This window comes from Bos grunniens, chromosome 9 (genome assembly GCF_055505025.1).
Source record: "Bos grunniens cultivar Pamir isolate PY7600 chromosome 9, Bosgru_T2T1.0, whole genome shotgun sequence".
NCBI lineage: Eukaryota > Metazoa > Chordata > Mammalia > Artiodactyla > Bovidae > Bos > Bos grunniens.
Genome location: NC_141173.1, coordinates 54,121,265 through 54,147,519, shown reverse-complemented (window position 1 = coordinate 54,147,519; position 26,255 = coordinate 54,121,265). Strand labels below are relative to the sequence as shown.

At 38.3% G+C, this 26,255-nt stretch overlaps 1 protein-coding gene and 1 long non-coding RNA gene across 5 annotated transcripts in view; one reads left to right on the top strand and one right to left on the bottom strand.

Moving 5' to 3' along the window:
- FHL5 (four and a half LIM domains 5) overlaps positions 1-1,790 on the top strand; it is a 53,271-nt gene extending 51,481 nt beyond the window's left edge. For both annotated transcript variants that reach the window (XM_086317674.1, XM_086317673.1), the window contains one exon: positions 1,556-1,790. In XM_086317674.1, the coding sequence (XP_086173800.1) occupies positions 1,556-1,719 (164 nt within the window). In that variant the 3' untranslated portion in view covers positions 1,720-1,790. The remainder of the gene's footprint in view (positions 1-1,555) is intronic.
- The window catches only part of LOC147365974 (uncharacterized), a 193,182-nt gene that overhangs the window by 39,469 nt on the left and 127,458 nt on the right, over positions 1-26,255 (bottom strand). The window contains exon 3 of one of the 3 annotated variants that reach the window (XR_015133099.1): positions 13,045-13,865. The exons of the other annotated variants lie outside the window; for them this stretch is intronic. This is a non-coding gene — a long non-coding RNA (uncharacterized LOC147365974). Of the gene's footprint in view, positions 1-13,044; positions 13,866-26,255 lie in introns of those variants that run through there. 3 annotated transcript variants of the gene reach the window in all.

Below are 26,255 nucleotides of genomic sequence, written 5' to 3'. Positions count from 1 at the left end.
GCAATCAGCTTATTAATGTCTTGAATAACATTTAAGGGGATTAATTGGTACATTATTGATTTACTCTCATTAGAAGGTAGTGATGGCACCATAAATAAGCTATAAATTTAATCAAGAAAAGTACAAGAATTTGATGTAAATGTATCCCTGAACTAGTAAATTATATGTGAAGGCATCAAAAAACATTTCCAGGAAGGAAACAAAAGCTCATTATCATATCTAAGGAGAATTTACCTGAAATAAAATATTTATTCACCTTTTTTGATTTACCATCCCAAATGAAATATTTGGAAATTATATGTGCATCAGCACATGAACTATTTTAGCCTCACTAAAATAGTGTGATAAGCAAACCACAAGAATTTCATAGCACTAAGATCACTTGGAGAAAAGCTGGCAAGTGAAGATTCAAGTCTAGGGCATCCCAACCCTTACCAGACCTTAGACTTTTCTCCTTTTTAACAACTCCTCAAAATCAGTTCCTTGAACTGTACCCTGGATTCATATTTGGAGTATAGAGACAGAGTCTCATCAAAGACTCAAATTCTCATACCTTTCTTATTAATGGAAACCCTATGGCTCAAGTAAGGCCCAAGTTGAAATGGGGGAGCTGATTTCATTGGGTAACATGGCTTCAGTGGCCACAGGAATCAGATTCACACATCTTTGCTGCAAGCCTACATTGTAGTCAACTCTGGGCAAGGTAACAGGGTTATCATATGAGGCTAGCTAAGGACAGTTTGGATGGAATTCTCTATTGGAGCCTTTTGGAAATTGTGTCTCAAGCCACAGTATGACTGTGGGACTTTATCTTGAATAAAATTAAACATGGGAAAAGAGAGAAAAGAACTAAAAGTCATTAAAATATCAGATACCAGGCTGGGAAGTATTCATTTATTTTACCTTAACTTTGCTTCAAAGTAAACAGTGTCACGAGGAAGGAAAAAATATTCTTACTTAGATAAGCAAGTAACTAAGTAAGTAACTTACTTAGATAAGATGTGGAACTTTGAAGTTCTGACTTCAAAACTTATTCCTTCTTCTCACTGCACTACCCTGAATTTCCTTATGTCTTGTGAAAATTGCTCAGCCATGTACAACTTTGCGACCCCCTGGACTAATACAGTCAATGGAATTCTCCAGACCAGAATACTGGAGTGGGTAGCCTTTCCCTTCTCCAGGGGATCTTCCCAACCCAGGGATCGAACCCAGGCCTCCTGCATTACAGGCAGATTCTGATCCACAAGGGAAGCCTTATGTCTTAGGCAATTGGGAACTGTCTCCAAAAATATGTGCTTTGTATACCCAAGTTCAACATTCTTATGCAGATTATGGGACAAAATTGACTGGGTATCTGGCTGGATCTCAAAGGAAGAACCTGTGGGTGTCATTCCTGAATAGATACAGGCCATTTCAGGTGGCATCATTTCTTGGTTACTTTCTTGATGCAGTCTTACTCACTGTTTTATCTCCAGCTCCCAGAAGTGTACCTGATAGAATGCTCCACCTTTTTGTTGAAAGAATAGATTACTCTTTTTCTCCAATTGCTTTACAGGTCTCAGAGGTGCCAAGTTTATCTGCTTTCAAGACCGCCAGTGGCACAGTGAATGCTTTAACTGTGGGAAGTGCTCGGTCTCCTTGGTGGGGGAAGGCTTCCTGACTCACAACAAGGAAATCTTCTGCCGCAAATGTGGCTCTGGGGTGGACACAGACATCTAGAAGGAGACAGTCCCTCCCCACCGGAAATCCACCTTGCTTTTGTTCTCACTAAATCCAAAACTCAACTGACATTGCACTTGACTTAATTTGTAGGAAAAATTCATGTAGAGTTTATAGCACAAGTGTTTTTGCACACCTTTTAATTGAACTATAAGGGCTCAGAAAAAGCACAGTCTAACAGAAATGAATACACTCTAAATCACAAAGACACCTTTTCTTGCAAAATACTGCACTCTGCTGTTAGAAAATATGGGAAAATATTTCTTTATTGTAATCTAATGTATAACCTATGCCTAGAAGTCATGGATTTTATTACTGAAAACTGATGTTTTTCAAAACTGCAAAGTAAGAAGGATACCAAGAGATCAAATTGAAAGACAAATATATGAGACTAATGTTTGCATTCCTCACTAGTTATACGTAACATGCTTGGCTGTTAATGGTAGAACAAAAATGGTCAGGGAAAACATCAGTAATCATCATATTTAGGTATTTTGTCATTTTATCATTCTTTTATTGTTCACAAGTACTAACTTTGGAGTTGAAAAACAAAGCTGCAATTTGCCCTCATCCTCCCCACGTCCACAAGTAGTTGGTTACCATATTTAATCAAAGGAATTTGAGAATTCTGGGCACCATGCCCCTCATTCTCTGCATAGATACAAAGGTGTCCTTTCCCCCCAGGGATAGTCGAAGCATAGGTTTCAACACATTTTGTGTTGAAAGCATTTCAAAGTCCACAATGAAATTTTTTTTCCTAAATATTTACATATTCCCTGAAAGAAAAGTCTATTCTTTCAAAAGAGCAAACCAGGATAATCATTGTCCCCAAAGGCAAACCTTTAAAGTAAATTGATCATTAAATCATCACTTGTGGAAATGAGTTTTAGGGAAGGGATTGTGTGTTGGAACATGACTTTCATCCAGATATCTAAAGGCATAATAGAATGCATAATTAGCTCTGAGCCTCACGCATTTTGCCTTCCAACATTTCACAGATGATTAATGAGGAGACATAAAAGTGAGTTTTAAAGAAATCTAGTAATAATAAAAACCTAAAAAGAATAACTCACTGCTGGTAATTCAGGACCTGTGAAGAAGCACAACAGAGCACTAAGGTCTGTAAATGAGGCTTCCTCCACACCTGGGCTACGCACATCACCTGTGCCGCTTAGTCACCCGCGCTGCCTCCATCACCGCGCCTACAACTTCAGTCTCTTACATCGACTCTGAGGGGCACTCTCGACCTTCAGGAGCCATTCGCCAAGTAAACCAGTGTGCTTACTGGTCACGGCCTCAATGAAAACCTATCACTATATGTTTATCTTTATACCACACATCTATTGATGATGGCCCTAACTAGCTGCCCCTGGACAAAAATTTCCACATTATGTAGGATAAGTGGAAATCAACCTCTGCTCTCATTCAACTATGACCCTTGGTTATAGCGTCACGGGTGCAGCAGAGAGAGGTCAGGAGGAGAAATCCAGACTGACACGACATTTTTGTAAGTGTCTACTCTCATATTAGTGCACTAAAGGTTCTGACTGAAGTCTAATTATTGCTGTGGTTGATTACAATAATTAAAATAGCATCACAGAAGACTCAATTAAAATTGTTATGGAAACACAATTTTTGAAAAAGTTTAAAATGCAAGAACCTTTGGAGATGTCAGCAATTTAGAGATACAAATAAAAGGTCAGGCTTCATCAGCTATTTGAAAGACATAATTGTCCTTTTCTGGGTATTAACAATGCCACGATATTTTCTCATATTAACATTTAAATGTAGGCAAAAATACCGATATTCTTCCTGCACTGCTTGAAATTGCACATGTAGAACTGAATATGCCAATTGTTCAATGCTTTAGAATAAACAGTGAACCATATATTTAGAAAGCCAAGCCATTCTGAATCTATGTGGATATACAATATGTAATACTGTCTCAGTTAATCAATTAGAAGTAAACATACAAAATGGTTTTTCTTAAACAATTGGTATCGTTCAGGCATTTTGCTGTGTGAGACTGGGGGGATGTGAGTATGCACATGATGGGGCATTTTACTTAATTCACAGAACCATTTCCAAGACAGAGATTTTGTCATCCTTTGAGAAGTGTAGCTAAGTATATCTTATCACTAAGCTACCTTCTAAATGTGGAATTATCTCTATTTTTAGAAGATATTTCTTCCATATTTAGTGGGTAGCTTAGTCATCAAACACATATTAAAGATGTCCAATGCACAGTTAGAGCTCAAGTGCTATGATTCTGGGGTGGTGGGGAGGTAGATCAGGGTATGGAAGCATTGGGGTGCCTGATGCAGAGAGCTCATAAAAAGCACCACTATAGACATAACACAGAGCAACAACAACTGAGAAAAGACACGATTAGACTGAGAAAAGACACAATTAGACTGACACATAAAGATAAAAGTAAAAATCATACATAATATGTGGTAGGTGGTTTAGGTCAATAAAAAGAAAACCCTCTAACTGACTTATCACAAGATAGAATGGAGTGTCTCAGAAAGCAGTGGGCTCACAAGATTCAGGGCATGACATCTGCACAAATAAGGAAGCAGTTAGAAACCAATCTGTGTGCTGAGAACAACCCAATGGCTTGGAAATAGCAGAGTAACTGTGCCAAAGAGGAAGAAGAAATGGGATTGCTAAAGAAAAGGGTCAGATGAAGGGAGAGTTATGAACTCTTAGGATAAATGGTTTATACTTAATAGAATAGGAAAGAGAAAGTTAGTTACTGTTCTTAAAAAGAAGAGAAAAACATGTAAAGAACATTGTGCTAAGCATTATGACAATGTGTAAAGAACCTTGTGCTAATGATCGTATGTGGCCTAGAACAGAAGAGGGCAAGTTTCTGAAGGTGAAGATATACCTCCAGTAATACCTTTGATTAGTGGCTGCAGAAGTGAAGAAAGGGGCAGCAATAGGTAATGCAAACCAAGAGCTAGATTTAATGATATAGATGAGTGAACAAGTCAATCAAATATTTTATGCTGTCATGTTGCAGTTAGAGATGAAAAAGAAAAATGCAGAAAAGAATTTCTGCTTTCATCGTAAGAGGAAGGGTGCCCAAGTCTTCAGTTTTCACTCAACAAAACCATAACACATCATATGGGCCTACTGGTTAAGTGAAGTGTAATGGTGCTACAGTCATGGGTTGAAAACTTACTTTTAAAAAAAGAAACATTAAATTGTACTTTGGAGGGAAAGATTGCTCAACCATGGTGAAAATGAATCACACTGTCAAAAAAGACCTTGGTTAAATATCACTGCAAAATTTAGTCCTACAAATGAAAAATTAACCTAAAAATGTACGTCTGTTTTAGTAATAATAACATCATTTTTTAAGGAAAAATTATTTTTTAACCTACTTTTGGTATATTGATTGCAATTCATGTTTTAAATAGGAAAAGATGGTTATAATATGCTTGAGGTGTATTTCATTGAGCACAGAAATTATTCTCAAATACAATCATAGATGTTCATTATTACAATAATATCATTTTTGCTTGTTTTACAAATTCTGATCTTCAAAATTTTATTATGCTAAATAAGTTTTCATAGTATATAGTTCTCAAACTGTATTTAGAGATTTATTTTTTACATAACTGTGCAGTAAGCAAGATAGATACGGAGTAACTTTATAGTGTTTATATATGTCTATTACATAGTTATGAATTTTATCTTCACTTTTACAACACCTAAATTAGCTATCTGTTCAAATATCATTTCAGGGTATTAAAACAGGAATAGCATAATTCAATTCTGTCTGACCCAAACAGTAATAACTCCATATCTATGTTCTGTCTTCTAATGATCACATTTTAAAATATTCTAAACTAAGAATTATTTTAATTACTATATCTGTGATTCTAAAAATATTCTGTCAGAGATATCTCACTTCAGTTGAATTTTCTTATTTCTTATTTTGAGGTAGTCTTCTGCTAATTTCATTTAGGTACTGGAGGAATTTGTAAGACTCTTACTGCTTTTAATCTCTTCTTAATTTTGTCTAAAGCAAAATCTATATCTGTAATAGACTTCATGTAACTTCAGCTAATCCATACTACAAGCATCAGTTAAATTCTCTCTAGAGTTACATTAGACGACTCATTTAATGTCAGAATGTATTCCACAAAGAAACATTCAGAAAAATATCTCTCACCAAACATTTCCAGAGCATTTTTTTAAGTCATAGGGCTTTGAAATATATGATGAAATTCTTATGAATACTCAATAAACATTTACGTCTTGGAATGGTATTTCTTCAGTGAAATGGTCAGAATATTACTAGAAATTATACTTGCAGGGATAAACCTTTATCATGAAGCTCTTCCCCCAAAACTATCAGATCTTTAGATCTTCACTGTCTTACCAGAAACATTCCAAAAGTCAGCTGGAATAACTGTAAAGAAATGTTTGGGGAACTTTGTGGTCCTCTTTCTAAGAAGTAAAGGAAATTGATCGGGCTTCCCTGGTGACTCAGCAGTAAAGAATCTGCCTGCCAATGCAAGGGATGTGGGTTCGACCCCTGTATCCAGAAGATCCCTGGAGAAGAAAATGGCAACCCAGTTCAGTACTCTTGCCTGGAGAATCCCATGGACAGAGGAGCCTGGCAGGCTACAGTCCACGGGGTCGTAAAGAGTCACATATGACCGAGCACACCCATACACACCTGTTAAATGTGGGGTTGGAGGAGATATTTCTCAAACTGAGAGTCAAAAAGGAGGGGAAAGGAATGGAAATGATTCATGCTCAAGTTTCAGTTTATACAGGAAGTAACAGAGTTTATGTTACTCTGAGTATTCAGAATGCCTGGATTGTATATCTCTGTGGTTGAGAAAGGAAACAGCTCACTGTGATAGAATTATGATCCATGTCACAGAGAAGCAAAGAGTATTTGGGTCAAGTATTTTCCCACGAATGGTAATAAACTTATGGAGTGGATGTCCATAAAGGGTTCTCTCAATGAGGAACATTAATGAGCTCAACAGACATCCATTCAATGACTCAAACAGTGACATTAAATGCTATTCCCATCACATCTAAAAACAAAAATTAGGTTTGACATTTATGGAAGTCCACACACGGAATCCCAAAGGTTTATTCTTTATTTATACAAGTTACAACCTACTCCTAATTTGCCTCTGTAGCATCATTTACGAAGCTATTTATCTGAGAACTCTAACCCAAGGAAATAAATGAGGGAATATGAATAAAGAAGAAGTGAAGGAAAAAAGAGTGGTAATAAAAAATTAACATTCCTGAAAAAAAAATAGAAAATTTAATTGATTTTTAAAGACATTTTTCCCTATAGTATAATAAAACATTTTCAAAACCACAAGGCATTTGAAGAAAGCAAAATAAATGGACAACGGAAAATAAAATTTGATAAAATTTGACAAGAGAACTACAATTTGATATCTGTCACCCAGGTAGCTCTAGTAGTAAAGAACCCACCTGCCAATGCAGGTGACGTAAGAGACACGGGTTCAATCCCTGGGTGGGGAAGATCTCCTGGAGGAGAGCATGGCAACCCACTCCAGTATTCTTGCCTGAAAAATCTTATGGACAGAGGAGCCTGGCGGGCTATAGTCCATAGAGTCGCAAAGAGTCAGACACGACTGAAGCGACTTAGCATGCATGCATAACCTCTCTCAAGGAAAAATTACTCTCAAATACTACCAACAGATACGTAGTCACCAAAGTCAATAATATTTACAGTTCCAGTGCTGTCGTGAGGTATTTGCTATTGTTGGTCTTCCATTGCTCCTTCAAAATCTGACTATAGTAATCTTTCCACTATATGTATATATATATGTCTGTGTGTGTGTACTGACAGAGATGTTGATTTTTATATGTATCTATCCAATTACCATGTAGTACACCTTAAATAATTTTAAAAATTAAAAACAAAATTCTCCAGTTAGTGTCATCGATAGGGGCTCATGGCAATCTTGCAAACAGATCTCCTAAAAGAATAACAATGTTAAACATTTTCCTTATATGTATGAAATAACTCTTTTCATGTTTGATACATTTGGCTCATTATTTTCATACACTGCTAGAGAGAGAAAGGTACTTCTGGAAAGAACTTTGGCAATGTATATAAAGAGTCTTAATGTTTTTTATATCCTTTTAACAAGAAATTCCAATTTCTAAGAATTTATACTGGGAAAAATCATTGGATAACCACACAAATATTTTGCACTAAAAGGTTTACTTCAGTATTCTTTAATAAGGTCCAAAATAAGAGAATAAATTAATTACGGTATCTATTTATAATTACTTTAAATTAGCCATTAAAAAATAAGACTAGGGACATGAAAATGTTCATGACTCAAGGTTGAGTGGAAATAAAATATTATTAAATATGTATGATATGTCCATGTTACTAAGTTTATTAATTTATGTGTGAAGAAAAACACTGCAAGGAAGTACAATAAAATATGAACATTAGTAAAATTTAAAAATTGTCTTCCAGTGGCATCCATGGCACTTGTTTCTCTTATGTCTCCTAAAGTCATACCTCCCTTTATCCATTTCTTTAAAATAGATATTCCTACATTTTCTCTGTCAATTAACTCATCTAGTTTCTTGACTTCAATTGCCTTTTCTATGTAACTGAGCCCAAATATACATGTCTTGCCTTCAATTCTCTTCTGAGTTCCAGACCTGAGTTTTTCTCTGCCTTCTGAATATCTGCAATTCAGTATCATGTGAACAGCTCACAACTTTATTATTCTTCCTACAAATTCCACTTATTATGTTCTGCATCTTAGTTAAATGTATCATCCAGACAGGGTCTTTAGATTTTATATCCTGGGCATTAGTCATTAAGAAAATGCAAATTAAAACCACAAGGTACCATTTCACATGGACTAGAAAGACTGTGATCTGTAAGTCAGGCAATAACAAGTGCTATTAAGATGTAGAGAAATAGGAACACTCATACACTGCTGGCAGGAATGTAAAATGATGCAGCCACTTTGGAAAACAGCTTGTCATTTTCTCAAAGGGTTAAATATAAAACTATCTAACAGCCCAGCAATTCTACTTCCACTTATCTACCTGAGAGCTATGAAAACATACATCCACATAAATGTTCATAATAGCATTATTCCTAATAGCCAAAGAAGTGGAACCACCCAAGCATTCAATTGATGAATGAGTAAACAAGCATAGCATAACCATTTAATGGAATGTTAGTCAAAAATAAAAAATGAAGTGCTGACACTCGCCACCACATGTATTTTGAAAACGTTGTTCTAAGTGAAAGAAACCAGACAAAAAAGATAATATATCTATGATTCCATTTATACAAAATGTCAGAAAATGCAAATTTATAGACAGAAAGTAGAGCCATGGTTTCCTAAGGCAGGGAGAAGGAATGGGGATATACTATAAATGGGCATGAAGGATCTTTGTTGAGGGGAATGAAAATCTTCTAAAACTGACTTATGATGATGGTGGCACCACCACTTGGTAAAATTACTAAAAAAAAAAATTATTAAATTGTATCCCTGAAATCAGTGAATTATCTGATACCCAAAGTACACCTCATAAAGCTTTTTTTTTTTTTTAATCTGCCTTGGATCCCACCCCCTCCCCAATCCCTTATACCTAATTCTCATAAGAAAAGCCACAATTTAAACATTTTCTCTTGCAAGCTTTGTCATTCTCCACAGGCTTCATTCCTTTACACTTCCTACACCTAGGAGTCTCCTGCCTGTCAAAATGTTAATCAACCTCCAAAGCCCAAAGTTATCACCTATGTCAAATCTTTACTGATATCCCTTAGAAAAAAACTCACCATTTTCCTCAACTTCTTTTACAATTTTGTGAGCAGTTTAAATAACTTGATTTACATTACAGTCAGAAATGGGGGAAAATCTAACTAAAAGATGATGGTCTTTGGAGCCAGGCATACCAGGTACAGGGCTCAGCCTTACCACTTCCCTTGGTGTGTGACACGTGGTAGTTACTAAACTCTCTGAGTCTCGATTTTCCCATCTTGAATTGGGGATCTGTAATATAAGCTTCAAAATCCTGCTCTGAATATTAAATGAAATAGATGCAAGCTGCTTCACATCTACCTAAAACATTTCAGTTACTAAAAAACTAAATGTCAGTTATTGTCACCTTCCTTTCTACCCCTGCCCTACCCCTAGATAATGCTTTTATTCATTATTTATAAACCCAGAGCTTAACAAAATGTCTGGCACTTGGTAGAAGAGCAATAAATACTCACTGAATTAAATTTTAGTTATGAAGAGTTATTATAATAATATTTTATGTTATCAGTAACCATGATAAATATGTAAATCCTTTTTGCTTCTCATCTTGATTGTGTGAAATGAAGTTGCCCATGTGAGAAGCAGCTAGACTGCAAATCAGCACCTGCAACTTCAAGCATCTGCTCTGAATCTTCTATTTTGATATCACTGCTTTCTTTGTCCAGAGACTACTGATCTGTAGGATGCACTTGTTTCAACCAGAATTCAGGAGGGTGTCTTCAGACACTTAATCTTCAGGTGCCCTGGAGAATAACTCTTTACTTGAAGTTTGCTTTTGGTTCCTCAAAATAGATTTTGCAATGCAGAGTAGCTTTTATGTCAAGCCAGACCATCCCAAATACGCCTGCCAAATATGGAGTCAAGCCAGCCAGCAAGTTTTGGATCATGTACTTACAGTTAGAAATGTAATTGTACTTACTTTGCTTAAACTCCAGAGTGCATTCTCTGTGTCTCACAAAAGGGCAGAGGACTTTAACCTATTGCTGAGTACAGACAGCTCTAAGCATCCTAAATTCTCTTATCGTACCATAACAGCATGTGTGGGCTGCCCTGGTCCTCCAGAGGTCCCCGTTTCTCTATTTCAGCATTCTTTCTGTTGACGGGCATTACTTCTCTCTGGATATAGATTCAGACTATTCACTTAATTACTTTGGAAGGAATTCCAGAAAACAGACATCTAAGCACACTTTTTTGTATACAAATATTCATCAATAAAGATTATTAATTAACAGCAGCTTTATTATTATTTTAACAGCTTCCCTGGTAGTTCAGGTGGTAAAGAACCCACCTGCAATGCAGGAGACGCAGGTGCAACAACTAAGTGTTTATCAATGGGTAACTGGATAAAAATCCAGGGTGTATCCATACAGTGAGATACTACCCAAGAATAAAGAGGGACTACTAATGCATGGAAAAACATGTATAAAAATGAAAAAAATCAGATAGCAATGACTGTAAACTGGACGATCCTGTTTAGTTGAATTTCTGAGGAAGTAAAAACTATAGAGACAGAAATCAGTGGTATTAGAGGCTGGGGGTGAGGGTATGAATTGAGAGGGTTACAAGGGAAATTTGAGGAGTGATGGTGGTGGTTTCATAACTATTACTTTTGTCAAAATGGTGTCTTTTTTAAAAAATCTGTGCTGTGCTAAGTTGCTTCAGTTCAGTTCAGTCGCTCAGTCATGTCCAACTCTTTGTGACCCCATGAATCGCAGCACGCCAGGCCTCCCTGTCCATCACCAACTCCTGGAGTTCACTCAGTCTCACGTCCATCGAGTCAGTGATGCCATCCAGCCATCTCATCCTCTGTCGTCCCCTTCTCCTCCTGCCCCCAATCCCTCCCAGCATCAGAGTCTTTTCCAATGAGTCAACTCTTCACATGAGGTGGCCAAAGTACTGGAGTTTCAGCTTTAGCATCATTCCTTCCAAAGAACAACCAGGGCTGATCTCCTTCAGAATGGACTGGTTGGATCTCCTTGCAGTCCAAGGGACTCTCAAGAGTCTTCTCCAACACCACAGTTCAAAAGCATCAATTCTTCGGCACTCAGCTTTCTTCACAGTCCAACTCTCACATCCATACATGACCACAGGAAAAACCATAGCCTTGACTAGACGGACCCTTTGTTGGCAAAGTAATGTCTCTGCTTTTCAATGTGCTATCTAGGTTGGTCATAACTTTCCTTCCAAGGAGTAAGCATCTTTTAATTTCATGGCTGCAGTCACCATCGGTAGTGATTTTGGAGCCCCCAAAAATAAAGTCTGACACGGTTGCCACTGTTTCCCCATCTATTTGCCATGAAGTGATGGGACCAGATGCCATGATCTTCGTTTTGTGAATGTTGAGCTTTAAGCCAACTTTTCCACTCTCCTCTTTCACTTTCATCAAGAGGCTTTTGAGTTCCTCTTCACTCTCTGCCATAAGGGTGGTGTCATCTGCATACCTGAGGTTATTAATATTTCTCCCGGGAATCTTGATTCCAGCTTGTGTTTCTTCCAGTCCAGCGTTTCTCATGATGTACTCTGCATAGAAGTTAAATAAGCAGGGTGACAATATACAGCCTTGACGTACTCCTTTTCCTATTTGTAAACAGCCTGTTGTTCCATGTCCAGTTCTAACTGTTGCTTCCTGACTTGCATACAGATTTCTCAAGAGGCAGGTCAGGTAGTCTGGTATTCCCATCTCTTGAAGAATTGTCCAGTTTATTGTGATCCACACAGTCAAAGGCTTTGGCATAGTCAATAAAGCAGAAATAAATGTTTTTCTGGAACTCTCTTGCCTTTTCCATGATCCAGCAGATGTTGGCAATTTGATCTCTGGTTCCTCTGCCTTTTCTAAAACCACCTAGAACATCAGGAAGTTCATGGTTCACATATTGCTGAAGCCTGGCTTGGAGAATTTTGAGCATTACTTTACTAGCATGTGAGATGAGTGCAACTGTGCGGTAGTTTGAGCATTCTTTGGCATTGCCTTTCTTTGGGATTGGAATGAAAACTGACCTTTTCCAGTCCTGTGGCCACTGCTGAGTTTTCCAAATTTGCTGGCATATTGAGTGCAGCACTTTCACAGCATCATCTTTCAGGATTTGAAAGAGCTCCACTGGAATTCCATCACCTCCACTAGCTTTGTTCGCAGTGATGCTTTCTAAGGCCCACTTGACTTCACATTCCAGGATGTCTGGCTCTAGGTGAGTGATCGAACCATCGTGATTACCTGGGACGTGAAGATCTTTTTTGTACAGTTTTTCTGTATATTCTTGCCACCTCTTCTTGATATCTTCTGCTTCTGTTAGGTCCATACCATTTCTGTCCTTTATCGAGCCCATCTTTGCATGAAATGTTCCCCTGGTATCTCTAATTTTCTTGAAGAGATCTCTAGTCTTTCCCATTCTGTTGTTTTCCTCTATTTCTTTGCATTGATCACTGAGGAAGGCTTTCTTATCTCTTCTTGCTATTCTTTGGAACTCTGCATTCAGATGCTTATATCTTTCCTTTTCTCCTTTGCTTTTCACTTCTCTTCTTTTCACAGCCATTTGTAAGGCCTCCCCAGACAGCCATTTTGCTTTTTTGCATTTCTTTTCCATGGGGATGGTCTTGATCCCTGTCTCCTGTACAATGTCACAAACCTCATTCCATAGCTCATCAGTCACTCTATCTATCAGATCTAGGCCCTTAAATCTATTTCTCACTTCCACTGTATAATCATAAGGGATTTGATTTAGGTCATACCTGAATGGTCTAGTGGTTTTCCCTACTTTCTTCAATTTAAGTCTGAATTTGGTAATAAGGAGTTCATGATCTGAGCCACAGTCAGCTTCTGGTCTTGTTTTTGTTGACTGTATAGAGCTTCTCCATCTTTGGCTGCAAAGAATATAATCAATCTGACTTCAGTGTTGACCATCTGGTGATGTCCATGTGTAGAGCCTTCTCTTGTGTTGTTGGAAGAGGGTATTTGCTATGACCAGTGTGTTCTCTTGGCAAAACTCTATTAGTCTTTGCCCTGCTTCATTCTTTACTCCTAGGCCAAATTTGCCTGTTACTCCAGGTGTTTCTTGACTTCCTACTTTTGCATTCCAGTCCCCTATAATGAAAAGGACATCTTTTTTGGGTGTTAGTTCTAAAAGGTCTTGTAGGTCTTCATAGAACCATTCAACTTCAGCTTCTTCAGCGTTACTAGTTGGGGCATAGACTTGGATTACTGTGATATTGAATGGTTTGCCTTGGAAATGAACAGAGATCATTCTGTCGTTTTTGAGATTGCATCCAAGTACTGCATTTCGGACTCTTTTGTTAACCATGATGGCTACTCCATTTCTTCTGAGGGATTCCTGCCTGCAGTAGTAGATATAATGTCATCTGAGTAAAATTCACTCATACCAGTCCATTTTAGTTTCCTGATTCCTAGAATGTGGGCATTCACTCTTGCCATCTCTTGTTTGACCACTTCCAATTTGCCTTGATTCATGGACCTGACATTCCAGGTTCCTATGCAATATTGCTCTTTATAGCATCGGACCTTGCTTCTATCACCAGTCACATCCACAGCTGGGTAATCTTTTTGCTTTGGCTCCATCCCTTCATTCTTTCTGGAGTTATTTCTCCACTGATCTCCAGTAGCATATTGGGCACCTACTGACCTAGGGAGTTCCTCTTTCAGTATCCTATCATTTTGCCTTTTCCTACTGTTCATGGGGTTCTCAAGGCAAGAATACTGAAGTGGTTTGCCATTCCCTCCTCCAGTGGACCACATTCTGTCAGTTGTGTCCAACTCTGTGCAACCCTATGGACTATAGCCCACAAGACTTCTCTGTCCATGGGTTTCCTCAGGCAAGAATACTGGAGTGAGTTCCCATTCCCTTCTCCAGGGGATCTTCCAGACCCTGGGACTGAACCTGGGTCTCCTGCATTGCAGGTGAATTCTTTACCACTGAGCCACCCGGGAATCCTAATTGTTCCTAATACCTAAAAATGCTATTGAATTTTATATATTTATCTTAGATCCAGGAAATTTGCTGAAATTTCCTACTAGTGTTAATGATTTTAACCTAGAGTAGGCATACTTCTTGATCCATATTGTCTGGTCCTTAACAAATACCCACAACTCTGCTGCCTGCTATTATGCTCTATATGCAACTTCTAAAGATAGGGTAATACAAGTGTTCAGCTGGTAAATATTCAGAGATAGATCCTGAGACTGAAAACACTCTGGCTATTGAAATTTTAGTTCAGTTTCCATTCTTAGGTTTTTAATGAAATTTCTCTTCCTTAAATGAGGTATGTTTACTAGGTGCTGTAAATGAGGCCTATGCCAGTTTATGAGGAGAGTTATCACCAAAACTCACAGCTGCTAGGATTCCCAAAAGCAAAATAAGGCCCTTTCATTTGTGGTTCATTCTCTAACATGGAATAACTGTTGAAAACTTCTTGGCTAATTACCTTTTTTGTGAACAACTGTCAGCTTTAAGGTGAGAGCAACCTCCCCTACAAGTCCAAGTGTGTGGCTAAGTCACTTCAGTTGTGCCCGACTCTTTGCAACCCTATGGACTGTAGCCTGCTAAACTCCTCTGTCCATGGGATTCTCCAGGTAAGAATACTGGATTGTGATTTCCTCCTCCAGGGGACGTTCCTGACCCATGGATCAAGCCCATTATCTCTCATGTCTCCTGCATAGCAGATGGGTTCTTTACCACTAGTGCCACCTGGGAAGCCCCCCTACAAGCACATCTGATGCTAAATACAGGCAAGTATAGGTGACTCTGCTTAGCCTTCTTAACATTCCCCAAGAACAGCCTCCAGGGCCATGCCCTCACCATGTCTGCAGTGATGTGCGAAATACCTGTGTTTATTTCCTACAACAATCTAATAAAGTGGTACTTTTAATTATTCCATTTGGGCTGATGAGACAAAGGTTTAAAGAGATCAAATAATTGGCTTGAGGCATAATGATACAGGTAGGTCTGACTCCAGAGTCTATGCTGCCAGTGAGGCTGACAATACAGTGTAATTCTGCCTCCTCTCTCTGCAGCAAGCCATCTTGCATTATTTTTCATATGCTTTCTTTGTGCTGGTCCAAGTCCTGCTCCACCTGTTGGATGTCTTCTAAGTCTGTTTTCTCCTTTTTGCTTCCACAGTTCAAGGCTTCATGACCTCTTGCCCAGACTTTTTAAATTGCATCCTACTGAAATATGTTTCTGTGCCCCTATGGCCTCTTCCCTACATCTATGCACACTTCCTTCACCAGATAACTATTTCTCAGGTAGCACCTGATTGTGGCTCCATCTTACTCAGCAGCCTTTGCTGGCTCTCCATTAGGTCTCCTCCCAAATCTAGTCCCACCCTCTTTTCCCAGACATCTCTCTCAGGATTCTTGCTGCAATGGAATATGCATTCTTAAGGACAGAGTCTTTGTCTACATCATACATATACCTAGAACAGAGCCTGGCACAGAGTAGATGCTCAAGTTAGTATTAGGTGGAAGAATGAAGAAATCTTCTGCTTTAACTGAATCTTACTACTCGTTGAATCCAAAATAAATGTCTTATATTTTTCCCAACTTGATTCCATTGCTTAAAATATGTATCTGTGTTTTAAATAAGTTCATACCCACTGCAAGTTCATACACTGCTATATTTAAAATAAAATGCCTTTCTATTTCCATTAAAAGAAAATATACTTAAAGGAAATTTTTAAAGATTAAAAAAATGGAGTCCTCTCTACCATCTATACTCATGCAATTTAATTTCCATTAAAATGTATCCATTATTTAAGCTACAGCTCATAAGTCAACTTCTCCAGCTGGAAACACCCTCTCTCACCTCTGTTCTTTATGATAACTCTAGTCTCACACTCAATATATTTGCTCTGAATTATAGTTAATTCTCCCTCATTAATTTATGAAAACATTGACTCAAAAACAGGGAAATGTCTGATTCAGCTTTGTATTCCCTGTAATGTTGAGTATAAAATAAGCCTAAACAAATGCTTGTTAATTTTTTAAAGTGAATTTGGTCTCAGAACAAACCACTTCTGAACTTCTTCCCCATAAATACTGATACACATATAAACAACAACATTTTTAAACAGTTAAATGTTTTAACATTGTTTTTAACAATGTTAAATAGTTAAAGTAACAACAACATTAAATTAGTAAAATTACTAATGCCATTGAGACTAAGGACTTTGACTGAATTTCATCTTCTCAGCCACCCTCTGAGGTATGATCCTTATCACACGGGAAAGCCCAGGCACAAAGAGGTAAGTTCTCCAAGTTACCACAGCTAGTACAAGGGAGAGCCTGAATTTTCAATCAAGAGGTTTGGCTTTCAAGTTCATGCTCTTAAGCTTGTACACTACCACCCCCAATAATGAAAAGTTCAATTTTTTTGAAGTAAAGCAATGTTGTTTATTATTTTGAACGTTACTTTGTTACTGAACTTTCATTGAGCCTTATTTATACTTTGACTGGTAGCTAATTGCCCGGGTTGCAGAATAGTTATTTGTCTGGCAATGGGTATTTTGATGGTTGTTTTAAGCATACAGATCCTATTTAGGTTTTGTTAGATTTATACCTAAATATTTCAGTTATTTTGGAGCTTGTGTATAGGTTTTATTTTTTAAAACTTGGATTCACCATCATTCATTATTTTTTTGCAGAAATACAGTTGATTTTTATGAAGACCTTGTATCTGCAACTTTGCTAAACACACTTATTGGTCCTAAGAATGTTTTTGTAGATAGCTTCTGTGTAGACAATATTTTAATTTCTTCTAGTACAGAAAAATTTTTATAAGAGCCAAATATAAATACATGCATCTATACCACAGACCTGTAAGTATGTAAACTTTTGGAATTGAACATTTAGTTCAGTTCAGTCCCTCAGCTGTGTCCGACTCTTTGCGACCCCATAGACTGCAGCATGCCTTCCTGTCCATCACCAACTCCCGGAGTTTACTCAAACTCATGTCCATCGAGTCGGTGATGCCATCCAACCATCTCATCCTCTGTTGTCTCCTTCTCCTCCTGCCTTCAATCTTTCCCAACATCAGGGTCTTTTCCAGTGAGTCAGTTCTTCCTATCAGGTGGCCAAAGTATTAGAATTTCAGCTTCAGCATCAGTCCTTCCAACGAATACTCAGGACTTATTTCCTTTAGGATGGACTGGTTGGATCTCCTTGTAGTCCAAGGGACTCTCAAGAGTCTTCTCCAACACCACAGTTCAAAAGCATCAATTCTTTGGCGCTCAGCTTTATTTATAGTCCAACTCTCACATCCATGGGCTTCCCTTGTGGCTCAGCTGGTAAAGAATCCACTTGCAATGCAGAAGACCTGGGTTCAGTCCCTGAGTTGGGAAGATCCTCTGGAGAAGGGAAAGGCTACCCACTCCAGTATTCTGGCCTAAAGAATTCCATGGAGTGTATAGTCCAGGGGCTTGCAAAGAGACAGACATGACTGAGCACTTTCACTTCACTTCACTCATATCCATACATGACTACTGGAAAAACCATAGCTTTGACTAAACGGGCCTTTGTTAGCAAAGTAATGTCTCTGTTTTTTAATATGCTGTCTAGGTTGGTCATAGCTTTTCTTCCAAGGAGAAAGCGTCTTTTAATTTCATGGCTGCCGTCACCATTTGCAGTGATTTTGGAGCCCCCAAAAATAAAGTCTCTCACTGTTTCTGTTGTTTCCTCATCTATTTGTCATGACGTGATGTGACCGGATGCCATGATCTTAGTTTTCTAAATGTTGAGTTTTAAGCCAACTTTTTCACTCTCCTCTTTCACTTTCATCAACAGGCTCTTTGTTCTTCACTTTCTGCCATAAGGATGGTGAGCATAAAGGAACTGGGTATATTTGGATTTCTATTTTGTGTACCCACAATTTTTTTTTTAGCAATATTAAGAGAATTTTCTTTACAATGAAAAAATGTCAATAAATCAATAAAAATGGAAGACTACCTTTGAGACAATTTGTGGAAAACTATTTGTCTAACTAACACTAAACCTTTCCTTCCCATAGCAGGGCATTCAGAAGCCATAGCTTGGTGACAATATTGATTTTTTAAAAATAAAGACCAGTTTATTATTTGAATTATCCACTAGGTGGCAGAAAACTGTTACCATCTAAAGCGACATTTCTAGATTAGTCCAGGCTCTTTGCTAAACTTCAGATTTAGGCAAATTGCTTTCACCTCTATGCTTCGCAATGCTGGCCTTTTCGCACATGGCATTTCCAAGCAAACAACTATTTTTAAGCTGGGAAAGAAAAATCAGAGGTTTTCACAGTAATAAATAGTAGGTATGAGCATGCTAATTATATGTTTGTGTTGCTTTGCTTTAACATAGTGGAAACAGATGCACAGACATTGGGTGAAGGGCTGAAAGCCTCCACAGAATGTTCCATCCAGATGTGAGAGAGTATAGTTAAGCAGAAAGACCTGAAATAGGACAGTTTTCTGTAACTTTCAAGTCAACTTTCTCACCTCTGGTTGCACACTAGACACTCAAGGGCCCTACCCCAGCACTCCGAGGGTGGAACCTGGACACTGGTATTCGCTCAAGCCTCCTCAGCTATAAGAGGATTAGACTAGACATTTTAGTCTTTCAGGTTCCAATATTCTAGGACTGATGTCTAACGTGCTCCTGCTCAGTCGTGTCTGACTCTGCGACCCTACAGATGTAGCTCTCCAGGCTCCTCTGTCCATGGGATTCTCCAGGCAAGAGTACTGGTATGGGTTGTCATTTCCTCCTCATCTAATAGCATATCTATCATTATAAGCTCTGTGACTGCAGGAGCTAATTCTGTTCTGGAGCCTTTATGAATATTAACTTAGTTAATCCCCTGCACTATGAAAGAGTTAGGGGAAAATGAGACATGAAAAGGTTTCAGAACTTGCCCAAGGCCATACAGAAAGAGAATGTTGAGATTCTTCCTGGCAGTCTGGCTTCAGAGCCTGAGCTTATACCATTATAGCACAATTCCCTCATAAATGGTTGATTAATCCATCTCTCTTTCTGCCTATATGTAAAAATGCACCTGTACCAACAATAGTTTCAAACATTGTTTTTTAAGCCATAGCTGCCGATCTCGTTGGACAATTGGCACACTCTGTCTGGGAACTGTGCTTTGGCAGTGACTAACTAAAAAAAAATAGTACATTGGGAGCACTGTTATTTTTCTGGAGGAAATTATAATTGAATTCAGTAATCCCTGGTATTTTTCAAAAGAAGAGAATTTTAAATGCACTTATTAGAATTTTCAAGAGAATCCTAATTTAATAAATTCTATAAACATCCATGACATGAATTTGTTGCCAAGCCTCGAAGAGACTAATAAAAACTACATTCTATTCACACTGTCCTCTCTTTTTAGAACCTCACTTTTTCCTGGCATCTGAACGCATGGCTCTCTTGACCCGCGAGAATGCGTCCATAGAAATGCAGGTGGATGTGCTACGGATTCTTCCACATGTGGCTTAATCAGGCTGAATTCTTCGCAGCGTTCTTCTGAAGAATATATCAATACTTTTTGCCAACATTTCTTGCTAAATAAATATCCGGGGGCAGTGTTAAGTAGTAAGTATGCTGTATGGTTGCTATGAAGTTTTGGATCATCTGTCTTTGAGGAAGACAGTCATATTCACAAGAATTAAATGCCTCTAGAAGTGACCATTATGTGCTATTATTTTTTAGCTTTTCATGCTGGAAAACATATGTAAAAGTACAGTGAGAAGTACAATAAACACATGAACTCATCACCTAAATTCAATTAATGTGTAACTCTGGGCCAATCTCTTTCTCTATATCTCTACTTATTCCCTTCCCCTCAAACACAGGTTATTTTAAGCAAATCCCAGACATTATACTACCTCAACTGCAAATATTTTAGTATGACACTCTAAAGATGCTCTTTTTAAGAAAACATAACATTTATCTGATAAAGTAAAAATTATACTTTTAGAACCTATTTATCTAGGTCCCATTCATTATTGAATGCCCTGGTCTTAAGAAGCATAGGTTATTGTTGAGGAATTACAGTTTATTTCCAGAAAGTAATTTATCAGGCAAATTTTAATCAGGAGGAATACAAAGGGCCTCAGCAGTATACCACAATTTATATTGTTTTTTCCCCTGGCACTTTCTCCAAACCTTAGACTATGTTTGGTTCTTGTCAAATAGTTGTAATCTCCTTAGTAATCATTTACTTTTAGAAAAAAGTTTCTTCTGGGCCAAATGTCAGTAGCACATGTTGTGTGAAATAGCAGACTACAGAGATTTAGCAAAACACAGAAGTTAACAGTATACCCCCCAGACTGTGGATTGGGTAATAATTTTTAAACTTCACAGAAACTCCCATTGCAGCTGGACAATGCAATGGAAGGAAGCTGACTTTAAAGGCAGGACTCTTAACAAGGAGTAATCTTGAGAGCATCTCTATGGGCTCAGACTTTCCCTCTTGAAGATCCCTGGGTTAACATGGAGGCTCTCTCCCCAGGTAGAGCTTCCTTATACGTAGTCACTTGGTCTATGAAATCCTGGAGGGGTGGGTTACAGCAAGGCAAAATCCCCTGAAAACTCCCATGCTATGTGCAAAATCCCTGAAATCAGTGAGAGAGGCTTTTTCTAAACCATTATCCCATGAGGACTGGCAAGCCACTCAACAATCATCTAAGAGAGTCAGGCGTATATTCTGGCCTCACCAAGTGAAGAGTTGCAGGAGGGAAAGGAGCCAATTTAAAACCATAGTCTTTCTATCCTTGAGGTTTCCAAAGGGCCAGTGTGATAAATTTTAGAGTTGGAATGGGACTTGGCACTTGATTATGGCACTGGTCCCTGGGTTGCACTTTGAAGAAAAGAAATTCAAACACGAGGAGAAGGGAGATACAGTAGGCTTCACAAAAATGATATTTCTACCAGCCTAAAATAAACTTAAAATTATACCCTGATATTGTTCAGCACAGTGAAACATTCTACCTTCAACAGTTATATAAAAGATATCTGATTCTTTTCTTTCAAAAATTCCCTTTCCTCACCTGTAAAAAAGGACAATCTCAGAAAATATTGCACCTTCTGGTGTGTGGATAGGATGCCTGGAAAGTCATTACAAGGCATGGCTGGAGCACCATGCTACCTGATGTGAAATCACTAAAATAATTTAAGTTGTCTTTTTCTAATCAACCAATTAAAAGTTCTCCCTGAATACTGGATTGAATGCTGTACATGCAAAGCTCTAAAAAAAAAAAAAAAAAAAAATTTATTTCAGATCTATAAGTCTGTAATTGAAATGATTCCTGGTCTCTCTCTTTCCTCCCCTTTTTCTCTAATGTAAGAGTTTCATTTTCTTCATCTTTGTTCTGGCCCTATTCTTTTCTTTCCAAGTATATATGAGTGCTTCCCTGGTGGTTCAGGTGGTAAAGAATCTGCCTGCAATGCAGAAGACCCAGGTTGGATCCCTGGGTTGGAAAGATCCCCTGGAGAAGGAAATGGCAACCCACTCCAGTATTCTTGCCTGGGAAATCCCAAGAACACAGGAGCCTGGCGGTCTATAGTCCACGGGTCTTGAAGAGTCAAACATGACTAAAACTTTCACTTCTCCCCCGCCCTTTATATGCCATCATACAAGCTTACCCAGCCTAACTGCCTTGAGTCATGGCCTCCTCATACCCTTTACATCACCAGTCCCTGCCCTTATGTCCAAGAACCAAACCTCTCCCTCATCCCTTGACTATTAATAACATTCTATACATATAGCAGAACTGGGCAATAGAAGCATTTTCTTCTCTTTTTTAATTAAACAACTCTACTACCAATTTTCACTAGTAAAAGGCACCATCATGTTCTTTTCCCCAATACAGAATATCAAATGTCTTGTTCTTTTCTCCCATGTTCAATTTTTTGACAAAATGTTTCATTCTCTCTATAAAATATACATTTCCTTCAAGATGACCCAAGCATGCATGATATTCTCAGGCATTTCATTATGCAGACTACTATAACCTCATCAAGGAGTTACCCAGTTCTCACCTCTGTCCCCACCAACTCTGCTGGAGCTGTGCTGCACAGCATCACCTCCGCTCTGCTCACACGATAGCTCCTCAGTTAGATAAGCAGAGCAGCAAGGACCAAACACTCGTGTCAGAGCTGGACTTCAGTCTTGGCTCCATTCCTTACTAGCTATGCAAGATTGGGGAAGTTGTACACCTCACTCATTTTGAAGATGAGAAGAATAAAGCTGAGTATGATAATAATAGAACTTTCATCACAACATTGCTACAAGGATTACATTAACAAACGTATTAAGTACTTACTTGGTGCCAGGCATCTAATTGTTTAAAATGTGTGGCCTCTTTGGGATAGAAAGTGAACTGAGAAATGACTAGAAACCCAAAGACAAAACTAAGATACGCAATTTCTCCTTCTTTCTTATTATTTCTCCCTCTCTCTGTCTCTCTCGCGCTCTCTCTCCTCTCGCTCTTGCTCGCTCACTCTCTCTCTCTCACACACACACACACACACACACTCTCTCAAGCAGTAACAAGATAAGAATTGAGTCAATGAAGCAAATAGACTAAATGAACACTGATTCAAGAATTAGGAAGTTCAGTTAACCAACAGCCAGAGCTGACAGCTTCATAATGATGAGTTCATAACAAAGAAAATGATGATGGAAAAAATTACATTTTATAAGTGTTCACAAGTATGTCTATTTCTCATATTTCTTACTATCTCCTATTTTATCACTCAACTTCCAGCTTTATTTAATCCATTATCCATGTTCTATATTTTTATTCAACTAGATTTGTCCTCTTGGAAAATCTTCTAACTACATTTATAAACCAGTTACCAAACATTAAACAAATTACTAAATAACTAATTGCAAGGAGAAGTGTGCAGGTCTGTGTCAAGAAAACACATATACGTGAACTTTGGGAGTTTAAAATCTAAAACAGAAGCATACAGAAATTGGAAGTTGAAAAGAATATATAGTGTGAGAGCAACCTAAATGCCCATTAACAAATGAATGGCTAAAGATGCGGTGGTACACATTAAGATAATACAATGGAATACTGCTGCTGCTGCTGCTGCTAAGTCGCTTCAGTCGTGTCCGACTCTGTGCCACCCCACAGACGGCAGCCCACCAGGCTCCTCTGTCCCTGGGATTACTCCGCCATAAAATGAGCCATAAAAGGAATTTTCATAAAAGAAAATTCTTTTCTGTAATTTTTTCTATCATCATTTTCTAGGGCTTCCCTGATAGCTCAGTTGGTAAAGAATCTGCCTGCAATGCGGGAGACACTAGTTTGATTCATGGGTCAGGAAGATCCGCTGGAGAAGGGACAGGCTACCCACTCCAGTATTCTTGGGCTTCCCTTGTGGCTCAGCTGGTAAAGAATCCACCTGCAGTGCGGGAGACCTGGGTTCAATTCCTGGGTTGTGAAGATCCCGTGGAGAAGGGAAAGGCTACCCACTCCCGTATTCTGGCCTGGAGAATTCCATCTGTATAGTCCATGGGGTTGCAAAGAGTTGGACACGACTGAGTGACTTTCACTAATAAAAGGAATACATTTGAGTCAGTTCTAAAGAGGTAGATGAACTTAGAGCCTATTATACAGAGTAAAGTACATCAGAAAGATAAAAGCAAATAACAAGTATTAATGCATATATATGGAATCTATGTGAAAAATCTAGTGAAAAAGCTGGCTTAAAACAGCATTCAAAAAACTAAGATCATGGCATCTGGTCCCATAACTTCATGGCAAATAGATGGGGAAAAAAATGGAAACAGTGACAGATTTTATTTTCTTGGGCTCCAAAATCACTGTGGACAGTGACTGCAGCCATAAAATTAAAAGATGCTTACTCCTTGGAAGAAAAGCTATGACAAACCTAGACAGTGTATTAAAGAAGCAGAGACATCACTTTGCCGACAAAGGTCCATACAATCAAAGCTATGGTTTTTCCAGTAGTCATGTACAGATTGTGAGAATTGCAGCATAAAGAAGGCTGAGCACCGAAGAATTGATACTTTCGAAATGTAGTGCTGGAAAAGACTCTTGAGAGTCCCTTGGACTGCAAGGAGATCAAATCAGTCAATCCTAAAGGAAACCAACCCTGAGTACTCATTGGAAGGACTCCTGCTGAAGCTGAAGCTCCAATACTTTGGCCACCTGATGTGAAGAGCGGACTCACTGGAAAAGACCCTGATGCTAGGAAAGATGAGGGGTGACAGGGGATGAGATGGTTGGATGGTATCATCAACGCAATGGACATGAGTTTGAGCAAATGCCAGGAGATAGTAAAGGACAGGGAAGCCTGGCATGCTACAGTTCATGGGGTCACAAAGAGTCAGACATGACTGAGCAACTGAACAACAATGGAATCTATAAAGATCCTACTGATGAACCTATTTGCAGGGCAGCAATGGAGACGCAGACATGGAGAGAAGACTTGTGGACACAGTGGGGGAAGGGAAGGGTGGGACAAATTGAGAGAGTAATATGGAAATATATGCATTACCATGTGTAAAACAGAAAGCCAGTGGGAATTTGCTGTATGACTCAGGGTGCTCAAACAGGTGCTCTGTGACAACCTAGAGGGGTGGGATAGGGTGAGAGACAGGAGGGAGGGAACTTATCTATACCTACGGCTGATTCATGCTGGTATATGGCAATAACCAATACAATACTATAAAGCAATTATCCTCCAATTACAAATAAATAAAATTTTAAAAAGGAATATATAATGAAAATTATCCTTTCTATTTGTATACCTCATCTTCCCTCCATTCCTCCATCCTACATTTAAGTTTCTTAATCATTCTAAAGTGAAGTCGCTCAGTCGTGTCCGACTCTTTGTGATCCCATGGACTGTAGCCCACCAGGCTCCTCCATCCATGGAATTTTCCAGGCAAGAGTACTGGACTGGGTTGTCATTTCTTTCTCCATCTTTCTAGCATTGTATTATAGATTGTTTCTCACACCTTTTATATATAAAGGAGCCAATTACACATGCTAATCTGTACATGGACTCTTTTTAAACATTTTATTTTGAGGCACTTGCAGAGCCACACGCAGTTGTAAGCAATAACTTCAGAGCGATCCTGTGTCCTTTAGCCAGTTTCCCCTGATGGTAAAATCCTGAAAACCCACAGCACGATACAACAGCCAGATGTTGACAGTGATCCAGTCTGGACACAAAACACTTCCATCATCACAAGGATTCTTCATGCTGTCCTCTTGACAGCACCTATTTTTCTATACAATACATTTGTTATCAATAATTTTCCTCAAACTTAATTTAAAAAACAACTAGCCTCGTCATTTTAAATTGCCTTTCCTTATTTTGAGAGGAGTATAACATCTGTATATTTTCTTCATAGTCATTTGTATTTCCTTTTCTGTCAACTGATTTTTCATATCCTTCTATCAGTTAGTTTGGGCTTTATATTAATTTCCAGGACTGCTTTATAAATTAGAAGTCAGGTATGATGTAAATATATTAAAATTCATCCATTTTGAATATACAGGCTGCTGTGTTTTGAAAAATGTATTCACTTGTATAACTACCAGCAGAATAAAATATTAATATAAGACATTTCTATGACCCAAAAAGTTCTGTTAGGCCCACTTGTAATCAACTGCCCTTCTCAGAAGCATTCTCAAATAGCATCTACTTAATAAAAAGCTGAATTAAGAATAACTGGGGAAGATATTTTTTCACTACAGTCT